General features: G+C 39.9%; 1 protein-coding gene across 4 annotated transcripts in view; it reads right to left on the bottom strand.

Annotated features, from left to right (window-relative positions):
• Positions 1 to 14,424, bottom strand: part of LOC108901333 (inactive dipeptidyl peptidase 10) — a 231,937-nt gene that overhangs the window by 100,145 nt on the left and 117,368 nt on the right. The window contains exon 1 of one of the 4 annotated variants that reach the window (XM_018702802.2): positions 2,463 to 2,819. The exons of the other annotated variants lie outside the window; for them this stretch is intronic. Coding sequence (XP_018558318.1) covers positions 2,463 to 2,519 — 57 coding nt within the window. The 5' untranslated portion in view covers positions 2,520 to 2,819. Of the gene's footprint in view, positions 1 to 2,462; positions 2,820 to 14,424 lie in introns of those variants that run through there. 4 annotated transcript variants of the gene reach the window in all.

The following is a 14,424-nucleotide window of genomic DNA, read 5'->3' as shown; positions in this document are numbered from 1 at the left end:
TGGACTTGTATGTGAGATAAATGCAAGCAAGTAGCAGAAAAGTGCAGTTATGGCTTGATTTGAATACTGGGTCTGGTTTCTTGCTTTGATGTAGAAATCAAATACTTGTGTGTCCTGTACTTTAAAGTGTTGAAATGGGTGAATAATTTAAAAGGATATGTTTATCTAAATGCAACATTCATATATATATATATATATATATATATATATACACACACATACATAATGTTGTTTGCGTGTTGTATTAAGGTAGACTTTAAAAAAAATCTAAATCTCTCTTTCGAATGTATTTTCCAAGTGCTGGTGCTGGCTGTAAAACAAAGAGCAAGTTGGCCACGTTTGTTCTATAACTGGACAGAAACACTGGAATCTTCAAGCTGGAGAGTTATGCATTTGTGCCTTACAGTTCCCACCAATGTTATTTGCTTGGCAAGATATTCACATTTTCTTGCCGCTCTGACTAAACCACAGACAAAAAAAGAAAAAAAGAAAAAAGGCTTTCAATTGCAACAACAATGGACTTAACTGTAGCAAAAGCAAACACGCTAGAGAAAGAGAATTACTGATCCTCCAGCATGCAGATAGCTAGAGACAGCTCAGGGCTCAGTTTTCTCCTTCTCCCATTATTTGAAGATCCCTCAGTGTCTTCCCCTTTCGTAATTCCCTCAGCACGGTCATGCAACTTTGATGAAGAGTAACCCTGTTAAGAGCCTGCCAAGGAGCTATGTATACAGACTGTGGGTTGACACAGCTTGGGACAGTAATAGCACTGGCTCTGCTAAGGCACTACTCTCACCCCCAACGTTCGCAACCGTGACGCCAGCCTGCACAAACCTTATGCAATAACTTCAACTGACTGCCTAACATAGAGTGATCAAAAATTTAATAAGGCTTTTAGACTGTGTACAGTCAGTGTGCTGCCATTTTTAGTCACAAACACCTGAATCATCTGGCTTTGTGATCTTTAAATTCTTTCATTCTCATGGTTTTCATTGCTGACTCCTCCATATTGTTCCGAGAACTGTTTGTTTTTTGGGTTAATAAAACGACAAAAGTATCAAACATCCACGCTGCAGCAACATCAGTCTCCATTAAGAGCTCCTCACATCACAGTATGATCACTAATTAAATCAGTGAAAGCTGCTCACACATAAAATCAACAACATGACTTTGAAACGGCCTGAGGGCCACAGAGCAGAATCCACTGAGCTTTAAATATAGAGTAGAGAGTGAGCTGCCATATTTCAACCACATCTCATGAGGCCTTCTAATATTTCAGGCACAGAAACTCAATTATGAGGCCGAGGTTTTGATTTCTTAGAATAATAGGGCTACACGACTGAATTCAATTAAGAGCACCCAGAATATATTTGGAAATCTCTCAGAGGAAGACCAACAGCAAAAGAAGAAATCTGCATCATTGGTTTAACAGAAAAGCACTCTGGCTGAATAGAGGTTACGTGCGCCTCAGGGAACACGGAAAACATTTATAGAAATCAATAATTGATGGTGATAGAGGCTCAGCGGTTTGGCGCAAACACAGGTGTGTGGATGTCAAGTTGCACAGGCATTGTCCTGATAACGGCCCTCATCTCAAAAAAAAAAAAAAATAGCAATGGAATGCGCAACGCCACCTGTAAAGGTGCCTGAAACGGAAGCATTTAACCCCTCCAGTGTAATGAGAGTGTTTGAAGATACCTGGATTGGTGGGGTGGGGGGGTCACAGTGAGTGAGAGAGAGAGAGAGAGAGGGGAGAGAGAGAGAGAGTGTGTGTGTGTGTGTGGACGGAAAATGCGCATATTGTGCCCCTTTTCTGCCTTTACAACATCATTTTCCACGACTGTCCTCTTTCAAGGTGTCGGGGGCAGCTGACAGGAGGCAACGGCTGAATTACAATGCGCCCCTGCGCAGTCTTCTTCCTCTTCTTCTTCTTCTTCTTCTTTTCCTCTTCTCTCTCTCTCTCTCTCCCCTCTACTGACTGACTGTGGCGTGTGCCCACGGCGTTAAAAGATTCCTGTGACCCAGTCTTGACAGCCGACAATGAGCTCCAAGCGCCGCTGATGACGGCTTGATTGTTTTAATATTGGCATGTGCAACCCCCCCCACCCCCCAACACACACACACACACACACACACACACACACCAACTTGAATCAACCTCTCTCACTCTAGGCACAGCCTCGTCGTCTGGACGGGAAAACTGGTGCTGATGGAGACGAGGATCCAAAGGCAAAACAGCCAATCAACTAAAGCCTTTTTTTTATTTATTTTAATTTACACATTCCACTTTATGGATGCTATCTAACCAGAACTGGCTGCCAGCTGGTATTTAAGCAAGTCAAATAAAGCTATATGTTATATCGGTGCGTGAGTTGACCTTGCAGAACAGGTTACGCTATGGAGTTTTAGCACAAAGTGCAGGAAACCTACAGATCAAGTCATAAGAAAAGCCAGTTGCCCACCTCATCCTGCTGCGGTTGATTCGGTCTCTGATTCGGCTGCTCCTTGGTAGCTGTCATTGTAAAACTCCTCGTACGATAAAACTTGACTCAACCCCTGAAGGGAAAAAAAAAAAACGGCCAGATCCCCGTTTTTCCTGCGTAAGAAGATGGAAGAGGGGAGGATGCGGCGGCGGCGGCGGCGGCAGCGTGCAAAGCCGTCTTGTCAAATGCGGAATCTTAAACAGGAGTGGAGGAGCAGAAAGGGGCTGGAGGAGGGGGGGGGAGAGGGAGGAGGAGGAGGAGGAGGAGGATAGAGATCCGTCACGATTGAATATCTGCGAGGTCCTGAAGAGCGTCTGACGAGAAGCCAACGCAGCCTGTGCGTTCACATCACATCACCACCACCACTACCACCACTACCACCACTACCACTACTGCTACCCTCTGCCCCCACCTCCAGGAAAAAGGGAGGAGAGAGTTTCGGGACCCCGCTCGTTATTGAACCGAGAAAGCCGAAGTGTTTCTCACATTTTACCACCCCGCCGCTCCTCCTGTGCGTCTGGGTGAGGAAGTGGTGGGGCTCGATAACTCTCTCTCTGATTGAGGTGTTTGGTGTGTGTGTGTGGGGGGGGTATAACAGAGGGGAGAATGAGGGAGGTGGGGGTGGGGGTTGGTCAAGTGGTCTTGTGATGGTTCTTGTGATGGTTCTTGTGATGCATTTGCCGGATCCAGAAAGAAACCGTGCAGTACGAACTGTTTTTTTTTTTTTGCCTGTAGATCGCGTCTTTGCAGAAGACATGCCTCACTGACACTGCTGGAATCCTGCATCCAGTCCAGTCTGAGGCTGGAGCTGTCCGCGGTGCTGAAATCACCGCTGCACATTCATTTTCATCTCTGGCGTATAGCCCCCCCACCCCCCAACTCTGCTTTTTATTTATCATCCACTAAACACCGACCACCTTCAGACTCGCTGCTCTCTGCCTGAAAATCTTGTTGTTTTGTTATACAGGAGATTGTTTTTTTTTTTTTTACTGGGCCTTGAGCGAGGAGCTTAAATAGTCAATAAAAGGAGATTCAAAACGGCTCGCCACAGCTCGCAGTGGGTAGTTAAATGCGTGCAGGGGCCAAAAACTGCAATTGCGTCGGTCTTTGGAGTACTTAACAATGAAAAGACACCTGCGAACCCCCCCACCCCCCACGCTATATCAAACTTACCGCCGGGGTTTATGAAAGTGCAATGTTTTCTGTGGTTCAGAGGATTTAAGGAGGAGGAGCAGAATGAAAGGCTGTGATATTAAGTCTCTGAAGCCTCTGCCAGACGAGAATCGATATTTTATATCTGCGTTTGACTTGTGCGGTAAATTACCGCGCTTATTAGGGATTGTGTGGCGTGATACTGGCGCACACACTCTGACTATTACATGACTACACACCAGTAGTGGAAGTTACTAAGTAACTCATGTATTTTACCTTATACTTGAGTATTTCTGTTTTATGCTACTTTATTTTTCTGCCCCCACGGCATTTTAGAGAGACATGTTGAACTTTTTGCTGCACTACATTTATTTCACAACTTTACACACAAAATATCACTTTATAAAAACATTATGCAATTAAAGTGTATAAAGAATTTGTTCACTTCAAACAGCTGAATCGCTTAAGTCCTGTTCACCTGTTATTTATTCAAGAATAATAATCCAGTAATATAATAATTCTACACCAATCAGCCACGACATTAAAACCACAGGTGAAGTGAATAACTTTGAACATTTTGTTACAATGCAGCGTTTTGCTGGGAACCCTTGGGTCCTGACATTAATCTGTATGTTACTACACCTACCACCCACCTCCAGATTGTTCTAGACCAAGTGCACTCTCCCATGGCAACAACACTCCCCAATGGCAGGGGCCTCCCCCAGCAGGAATGCTCCCACCACACCACAAAAACTGCACTGTTACTGTGTTGCAACAAAATGATTCATGTTATCCACTTCACCTGTTGTGGCTGATCAGTGTTTATAGTGTATGGCACAATGTACAGCACATACTATACACTCATCTGTACATTACTGCTTTTTGCTGTTGGAATACAACAATAGAATGTTGTTTGTTTGTTTTTTTTAAATAAGAGGTGATGCAACACATGTATTATGCAAAGGCAATAATACTGAACATTTAGAATCCCACTAACAATAACACTTCAAAAAGAGACACTAAAATGTTTTTCATAAAATGTAACATTTTTCCCCTGAGGTGTTCCTAAAGTTCTTTCATCACCATCCTCAATTAATGTTAATGTTCTCCAACTGGGAGCAGCTCCATTTCTTTTCCGTACTGCATTGTTGGAGGATAATGTCCATCAACAGCACATTTAAATGGGATTTTTGATATACATACTGATTGTTTTGAGCATCTTAATTTTGATACATTTCTAGTATGAACACTGCTCAGAAATATCCTAGGAATTGGTATACATTGGTCCAGGTTTGGGATAAAGCTTTTGCGTGCAATGCTAACTCAAAACTGAAGAAGACCATAGTGCCTCATATCCCAATCATACCACTGCTGCCCTCACTGAAGGCTTTCATTCCTCCAGACCCTGTTTAAGCATTCTTCCCAGATATTGTTTGAAATCAGCTCCAGTGTATTCATTACACTTAAAACCACAGCCTATACAACTAATACAAACAAACTCAGAGGAGAATAAATTGAATAAACAAAATTAATTAAATAAAACAGGTCATTTTTTATATATTTAAGTGAGAGGAACATCATTCTCCCAAAAGACATTTCCCTATTTACTGCTGTCTAACACTCTGAAACCTTGGACTGAGATCTGATGACTGTGAAAAGCCATAGCACATGATTCACACTATTTCCATAAAAATCACTCATGGACTCCTCTTGTCTTGTATGGAAGTATCTGCACTCAAATTTCTTTCATTTGTCAGTCATTTGAAGCGGAGAGACAGGATCACATTTGACAGGAATGGAGTAGAATATAGCAGTGCTGAAAAACTAGCCTGTTTGTATTATAATAAAGGCACAAATCGATCTGTGTGCTCCATTTTGTAGACAAGGGTAATCAATCCACTTTGAAAAGTAAGCTGGTCCAAGTCGGCCTAAGGCACCACTCAGTGCTGCTATTGCAGCTGTATTGTTATGAGAAGCAGACCCTATAATTTAGTTAGCACAGCTACTTCTCTCTAACAGCAATACTGAAATGTTTTTTGTTATATTAAATTTTTTTTTTTTTTGGATAATGCCTCTTGTATATGGGTACAGACGGAAAATATCTTATCCCAATTAAACTTTTTTATTCATTTATTTTCCCATATTAAGATTTTCTTCTTGTTATGCCAAATGAACCTGTTACAAGCCCCTATTCTCCCACCTTGAGTGGGATATCTGTCACTTGAGTACTCCAGACTGGAAAGCTCGACATATTGTGATTCTTTCGCATTTTTGTGTGGTTATCTCTGTGATTTAACACAGAGATTTAACACAGAGATAACCAAAAGTTGGGCTCATATGTAGCCAGCTGAAATGACTCCTGTCATTTGCAGATCTTATTAGCTGTAGCTCCATCCATAACATTAGCTCAACGAGTTGGTTGAAAAAGCTGTCTGAGGCTGACTTTTTAATGTTTCCAGCTGGCACATATTAAAATGAGAATCCTGTAAAAGCTGTGTTTAATATGAACTTAATGGTTACATGATATGCTAAAAGAATGTGGCTAAAGCTAATAGATCCTGGGCAAAAAGTCTGCATTCTCAATTAGGTGATAATCCAAGTAGAGGACATGAAAATAAAAAAAGAGAACATTGCTCTTCTATTGCTGTTAGTATGATGAGGAAAATGTCCTTCTTTGCCTGCTTAGCTAACATATAGTTCTTGTTCATGTTTTTGAATACCAAGACATGTATTCACTTGTTTATTGATTCAAGAGAAACGACTTTCAGAATGCTATCTTAGGAAAACATTGGCTGAGGTTAGTGGAGAGTACACTGCTCCAAATCCAATGAAGAGGCAGGTTGTTGCTAATGTTGGCTTAAACTCTGATAGCATCAAGGACTAGCTTCCACACAGTGGGACAGTACTCCCAACCCAATATTACACAGTGGATATGCTAGAATGAACAGCGCTTTAAAAAGAGAGAGAGAGAGAGAAGAAAGAAGAAGAAAAAAAGAACACGTAACATGTACATACCCATGCAAACTATGTAATGGAATGACACTGCATGTTAACACTTTGCACTGAAAGTAATGCAAAGTTATAACTATAAGTAGTATTTTAGCCAAGGATGATAATGTTTGCAGCTCATGAAAAAGACATCACCCTTCAAACTCTGAGTATGGTCCTTACTAAAGCAACATGAACACCAAGCTTGACAGACCTGCTGTGTCTTGTTTAGATTAATAAACACAATTTGACATCACTCCTATCTATAAAAAAAAAAAAAAAAAAAAAAAAACAGGGCCACAAAATAATCTTATATTGCATGATCAACTTTAGTAGAAATTGTGAACAAATTTGCAAAAGATCATATCACCAAAACCACCACTCCTTGATGCTGATGATAACCATTTGCTTTGCATTTTGCTTCTTAGAAAGCAGAACATATATCCACTCCGCTCTACACCACGCAACATAGAGTAAATCCCCTGTCAAATATTTCACAGAACTGAGAGAAATGCCAGCAAAAGACCTTCACATTAGTAATGAGGGCAGTCTAAACATCTCTCTCACCCAAAACACTGATGCTCAAATATTGACATCTTGCGTTTGACCTGCTCTACCTTCAGAATGTCAGAGACGTGAAATAATTGTAAAGTAAACACTGTGTAACACAATGTACAGCATGTGGTGGTCAACTTTGAAGGTCAACAAAGTGTTGGATCAGGCAAAAAAAAAAAAAAAAAAAAAAAAAAAAACAATAATGATAGTAAAAGAGGAGAAAAGCAAGGGGGAAAAATCTGTTTCATTCTTTGTGGGTGTGTTGAGAGCATTAGTGGAGCTCTCATTAGCATAAATTCCTCTTAACCTTTGCTTGTGTGCACCACTTTCTGAAAGAGACTAATGGAGTTTGCCTGGAAGAGAGAGTGATGCACACATTGGATATGCCTGGATGATGAATATATCTGATCAACTTCAGTGGATTGTTTCATCTAAAGGTAAAGGTTGTATCTACATTGGCTAGCTTCCATAAGCATCTTCAAAATTGTGATATTACTGTTCAGGGCTTTTTGGGTTTTGAAGGTCCACAATACAAAGACTACACTATGTCATTTGTTGTGTTTCCATGTTATTGCCAAGTGAATTTGAAAGTAATGTTGAAATGTTGCAAAAAAGAAAAACAAATGAAAACGCCAATTAGGGGTCTAAGATTAACTGGTCTGAAGAAAATAATTTAGCTACATTATGAATGGCTGTATCAAATCGAGTAGAAGAAGTAGAGGTTGTGAACCAGGAAAATTACAAGCTGTTTATCAATCACCAAAACACTTAAAAGAGGAAGAAGAAGAAACAGACAAAACCAGTTGCCTTGCTTGGCCATCTTTGGGAAAAAAAAAAAAAAAAAGAGAAAAGGCCTCAGGAATTTTATTAAATTGGACAAGTAGCAATTATTCTTTCATGTCAGCTACTATGCAGTCTAGAGATGAGGACAAAGAGTTGCAATGATTAATGCACTCAGCAAAGTAACGGCTGATATGTCTCGTGAGTAAAATGTGAAAAAGGCAAAAACCACCAGCAACAAGCTTAAAAACCTTTTTGAGCTATTTTTCATGTGATGCTTTAAAATGCGCATAAAACCACGTTCTGGAAGCACAGTTACAGTAATATAAGTGGATACATGATGAAAGTGCCTTTAAGGTGTGTTCAGACAGAACTTGAGGTGTGATTGCATGTAAAGTCAACTGAAAGATACAAGTTGGTGCGCAAGTGAGTTGGGACAATCTGTATTTCACGTGATTTCATGATTGATGAATGACACTGACATCTGGATCCATGCCTGCTTGTATGGCAGACTTATGCAATGGCGATTGCTGCAGGATCTGGCTGTTATTTCACTCCACGCCGAGCTCTCGGTCTTTTTCGAGATGCGCTCGTTCTCCGGCTTGTTTAAGGTCTGCTGAGATTCTCTGAATGAATACCACTCTCGGTGTCGTGCTTCAAACGCTACCATGCACTGCACTGTGAGAATAAAGGCAGTGGCATTAAAGCTAAGCAGGCTGGGCTGAATTGCTGGCACAGGATCAAAGACAGCGCTTTAAAAGATATAAGTTTCAAGTTTTGCTTCAGTGCATTTGATGGGTTTTTTTTTCTGTCTCTCTCTCTTTTTTTTTAAATAAATTGTCAAGAGAAAAGAGATGAGATCCTTCTTGGCACTTTTTCTGATAGCAGCTGAACATGCTACTCCAATAATGAAGAGTCACAAACACCTCTGCCTGTGCAGTAACTCCACTTTCTATGAGCGTATGACATAATATAATTGGTAAGGTGAAGTGTGAATTATAAGGTAGTGAGAGTGTGCAGTTGCGAGGGTGAAATGCTTTACTTTAAACTACTAAGCAGAGCTGTGGAGTGCCAGAGATAGAGTATGTGTGGGTGGAAAGACTGTGCAGGAGAGAAGGGAAAGGTGGGAGAGAGGGATGGAGACAGAAAGTGAGAGAGAGAGGAGAGAGAGCCCTAGGGAAGTGTTTTGCTGAGGTGTCTGCTGTTGATAAAGTATTTATGACCCTGGGGCAATTTAGTGCAGACATTCAGGAACTCCACGCCACCAGGCCGCTGATGAAAGTTTCATGACCGAACTCCTCCGTGTGCTACTGTGGCTTAGCTGCAGCAGCTCCACATTCAGCACATCACATTATTACAGCGACTGCTAGCACCTCTGACTAGGAGGAATATTACCACCCTGGATTCCTAATAAATAGCAAAGTCAAACTTGTCCATGGTTGGTATTCTTCGTGTACACTTCTTTTCTTTAAGTCAAGTCACAAACACTAAAGTCACTCAAAAAATGATAGTTATTATGTCTGATTCGGCCCTTTCTGTTATCTCCTGAAAGCTTTAACCTGTAATGCTGATTGAAGGGTTTGAGTTCTCACTTCAAAAGCAAAGTAAAACCAACACTGCTGATAAATCTGGACTGTGTCAGAGAGGAGTGGGTTTTTTTTTTTTTTTTAAAGCAATACTGCACACAAATGCTGATTTATTTCTTTGATCAGTCTCAAATGATGACAGGAAAGGCCTGGGGATTTTAAAGCACTCTTGCATCGACAGTTAATACAAAAGTAAAGCAAGCTTGGTCTATTTCAGAAAAAAAAAAGGATTTTGCAGTTGTTAAGAGAAACAAAGGTGTAGGTTTGGACTCTGCAACAAAGGAATTTGGGGGTGGGGTGGGGGGTAGATACAACTTTAAATGGCTGTTTGAGAATCTTGGTTTTGGGGATAGTGCTAGAGTTAGATTTGGATTAGGAAAGTTAACATTAACGTTAGGCATTCAGTTGTAATAGTTGATGTTAAGGGGCTAGAGAATGTATGATTTCAGTAACAGGCTCCTGGAATAATAGGTATATGAGGATGTGTATGTGTGTGTGTGTGTATGGCCTGAGTAAGAAAATCAAGCTAAAACAATAAAAGTGAGGGGAACAGGGAAGAGAACAGTTGAAATTGCGGCCTTGGAAAGCGGCTGAAATCTTTGTAACTCAAAAAAAAAAAAGTCAATAACTGTCTTTATTATCTGCATCAATCACCTATTTATCAATCTGTGTCTTACTACCAGAGACCAGGCCCTATTCTGAAGGCTCTGCATCAAGCAGCTCTCTTTTCTTTTTAAACATTTTTTTCACCATAGCTATTTGCATACAGTATCAGCACCAATTTGAGCATCCCAGTGCCATGAATACTGACATCAAAATGGTCGATTTGCTTTGCAATTTGGGTTTTTCAAATGATCTGCCTGGGGTGCATAAACATCAGACACACCAAAATGACCAGCAGAGGCCCCTTTCATCATGCTACAGAGTGAGCAAAAGAATCATTTTAGCAAAATATTCCACAATCACAATCGCTGTAAGTAAAATATTGCTCAATAGGGGAACAACACATTTAACCTTTGCAATTTTAACCAAAAAAAAAAAAAAAAAAAAAAAGCATTTCAGGGTTATTTGGTTCATTGTGCGATGATCATTATGAGTCACAACAAATGGAATGAGCTCAAATAATACAACACATAATAACTTTAATATCTTTGATTGTCTAATATGAGTTCTAATCTTTGACTGTGTATCAAAGTAATCACTGTAATTATAACATTAGATAGGATAAATGCAGTGTGGACTGATTGAGGGCCAAATGCCATCATACTGAGCTGTGTCAAGCATAAATCTTAGCGAGGCAACATGATGTGCTCCCTCCAACAAATATTAATTCATTAATTCAATTTTATGCGGCGGGGTTCAGATTACACAGCACCGAGGCACCCTGCTGTTGACATTGCGACGTCATTCATTTTGCAGTCAGTGTAATTCATTTATTACTGTTGTGTTATCCCACTGTGCTTGTTGATATCATCAAGGGGTGTGTCGGATGAGCTGAATGAAATCCTAATAAGGGTGTCGCCCAGATTGAGAGGAAGGCGACACCAGCTCAGACTCTCAGATGCACCTCAATCAGACACCTGCTGGCACACACATAGAGTTTGTGTCCAGGTGATAGACAGCATCAGCTTTATTACTGAATTTTGAGACACACCCAGAAAAAGTCCAAGATGGGATTTTGGTTGGATGGATAAATCACTGAAGTCGCCATAACTGTGGTGGCACCTAACTTGTAAAGGATTTAGTAGTTTTGGTGTAAGCCAGCAAATTTGACAAGTCTATAAATCTTTCAGTGAAAATGTTTTGTCATACAATATCACTATTGTTGTTGTAATGTACTGTGCATGTTTTGAGGTTTCAGTGAACTCCTACATTTGCCAAAGACTATAAAGTTGTAGTTTGCTCCACTCTACATAATTTTAAGTGCTTTTGACCAGTAATATGTGCAGGAGACTGTGTACCCATTACCAGGGGTAAGCAATACCACACAATTATTAGTAATTAATTCAACACATTCAAGCAAAGGACCTCCAGGCATACACCCTGCCCAGGTGTCCTCAGCTGAAACCCTGAATTTCTAACAGCGAACCAGACTGTGGATGCTGGAAAGCAAAAGGCTAGAATTTCCCACAGGGATCAATAAAGTCCAACATTTCACACTTCATTATAACAATATACTGCTGCACCAAATCCTGATGGTGGAGCAGAATGCTGTGCTCATGTTGCTGAAGAGGAAATATATTTTTAACCAGCAGCAAGGTTGATGTAGATGCAGGGATGTCTTTCTAAGATCAGTTTGATGAGTCTCAACAGACATAGGGTGCAGAATGTTGCCCTACTTGTTGGACAAGTTGTAGTTTCTTCTTTGTTTTCAGATCCCACAAAAAAAAAAAACACATCCAACCGTGAACCGATCCCAGTGACAAGTATTCCTCTGAGGACTTGGAGCTCTATTGTTGCTGCTGTTGCACTGACTGACATGTTCCTTCATTACCACACTGCAGTTTATTTTGACTCAATCAAACCACATACGCTGTCCTTCTGCTGGTAATACTACAAGGTGTATCAAATGTGCATCAATTCACAGCTGAAAATATTCTCCAACAAATGCATTGTTTCTTCTATTTAACACTTTAAGAAACATTTTGAAAATACTGAAAATTCAACTTTTTAACTCATTCTCAACTTTTTTTTTTTTTGTTTTTATATGTGGTTTTATAAACATGGGTAAAACATGCCTCCTGTGTATACCTCTTGTGAAATATATTCATATTTATATTAGTATACCTAACTGCACAGGTCAGTGATGATGCACAGAAATTCAAGTTCAAAACAAATACTACGCAGTGCTGTTTACAGTGTACATTTCTCCAGCTGCTGCCTTTCTTGCAGTAATCCAAACCTCTCACTCTGAAACCAAACCTGCTCTGGAAATATAAGCAAAAACACGAAGAGATGCCTCTGCCTAAGACATAATAAAGACAAATTATGCATGTATGCAGCTAGTGGAGACACAAAGCATTATTCAAAATCAATACAGCCTCTGGGTCTTTGCAGAGGGAGGTGGGTAACGAGAAGCCCCAGCCCTCCCTCTACGATCAAAGGCGCTCGGTCTCATCCAATCATGTAGCAGGGGTGAAGCACTCAGTATTCTCACTCCTCAAAAGCTCGCTTTTGCATTCTGTTCATTGCTGATCAGCAGATGCAGGCAAGAGTTTGGCTACAGAGTAAAGGGCCCCCGAAAGCCCCAAGGTATTCTTTGACGATGGGTGAAACGTTTCATCCTCGCCACTGAGAAGCCAAAGTACAGTACACACTACACTGTGTAAAGTCACCCTAGTCAATGACACACGTTATGCAGAACATGACTGGCAGTGAAAATAACTCCTGTGACAATGAGATAGCTTCTCTGTTGTGGTGAAGCAGTGGTAATCATTCTGAAAACAGAGCCTCTATAGAAATTCTCCTCATTTTTGATTTATTAAATCCTGTCTATAGAAACAGAACATAAACACAAAAGTTACTTAACCAGAGATGTGAATATCTAATGGTCACCTGTGACAACTGCTTATTGCTGTAGACTCAGGATGGATAAAACCACTAGCAGACAGAGGATAAACAGTCCATACATTTGCTTTGATCAGACTTAAACAATATGAACCTTAACATGGACTGAAACAAACATTTGTGAGGACTTTTTGCATCAAAAAGTTTCACAGCCTAAACTAGAAAGTCTGCAAGGCTCTGGGCTGTCCCACTGTGAAATTGGGAAGTGCTGGTTCCTTCTGGGACCTTTAAAGCCCTTCATGCTCACTTTCCACAGGGCTGCAATGCTGCCGACTTGCCTGAGGGAATAACCCTGAATTTAAAGCATTTTAATGTTAAAAAAAGGAAAGGCAAGGAGGATCTGGTATCCTGAAAATGAGGGAAAAGTCAATGAGAAAACTGTTGCAAACTAGTTTGCATGAACGCAGCACCAGTAACTTAAATATTATATTATATTATATTATATTATATTATATTATATTATATTATATTATATTATATTATATTATATTATCATCCCTTTTGATCAAATATTACTAACACTCAATAGCAGCTTTATTAAAGTACATACAAAATAAAAGCCATGTAAAACGACTCTGCCCCCAGATGAAGTGCAGTAAAAGCACTGTGATAGTCAGTTTGCAAGCCCAAATGGTTTATCCACAGATTCAATGGATTATTCAACAAAAAACAACTAAAAATGATGTGGTGCAGCTTGACAGGGCATTAAAAGGTGAGTAAAATAAAACATATGATTTGGAATAAATAGTCTGTTGGTGAAGTTTCAGTTTTGTCTGGTATAATTAAAATGACAGAATAACAGTAAACAATTATTAGTTCCAAAGCAGACGTTTATATTATTATATATTTGTAAAAAATAAAAAAATAAATAAAACCCCACAGAAATAATAACAATGTGATGTGGATTTGCAAATGTGTAATCATAGGTTTGGAGAACTGACAAGTAGCAAGGTGTTCTTGTACTTCGGAGCTTGTGTTTGTCTTTAATGTTTTGTTTTCTTAGCCCTACTACTGAAATAGACTGTAGAAAATAAGCTACTTCATAGCTGAGGATAAAATGAAAAGATCACTGACAGGAAAATAATGGCTCAGTTCATCATTCAACAGTTATTTCAAATTAAGCTCATGAAGGAGCCTTTTATATTTAATCTGCTGTTATCATTTCATCCGCATCTAGAAAAGTGTGCAAATGTCTTGTCTGAAGTATGTGTGAGGTGTGTACATTCTCACAAACAGTGGGCTTTCACATTTTTTTTGCGAGAACACCACAGCTTGTGTATTAGAAGACAAAGAAAACAAAGAGGAGGAAATGA

This window comes from Lates calcarifer, linkage group LG1 (genome assembly GCF_001640805.2).
Source record: "Lates calcarifer isolate ASB-BC8 linkage group LG1, TLL_Latcal_v3, whole genome shotgun sequence".
Lineage (NCBI taxonomy): Eukaryota > Metazoa > Chordata > Actinopteri > Centropomidae > Lates > Lates calcarifer.
Note: the sequence above shows the minus strand (reverse complement) of the source record. Positions and strands in the feature narration are given on the sequence as shown.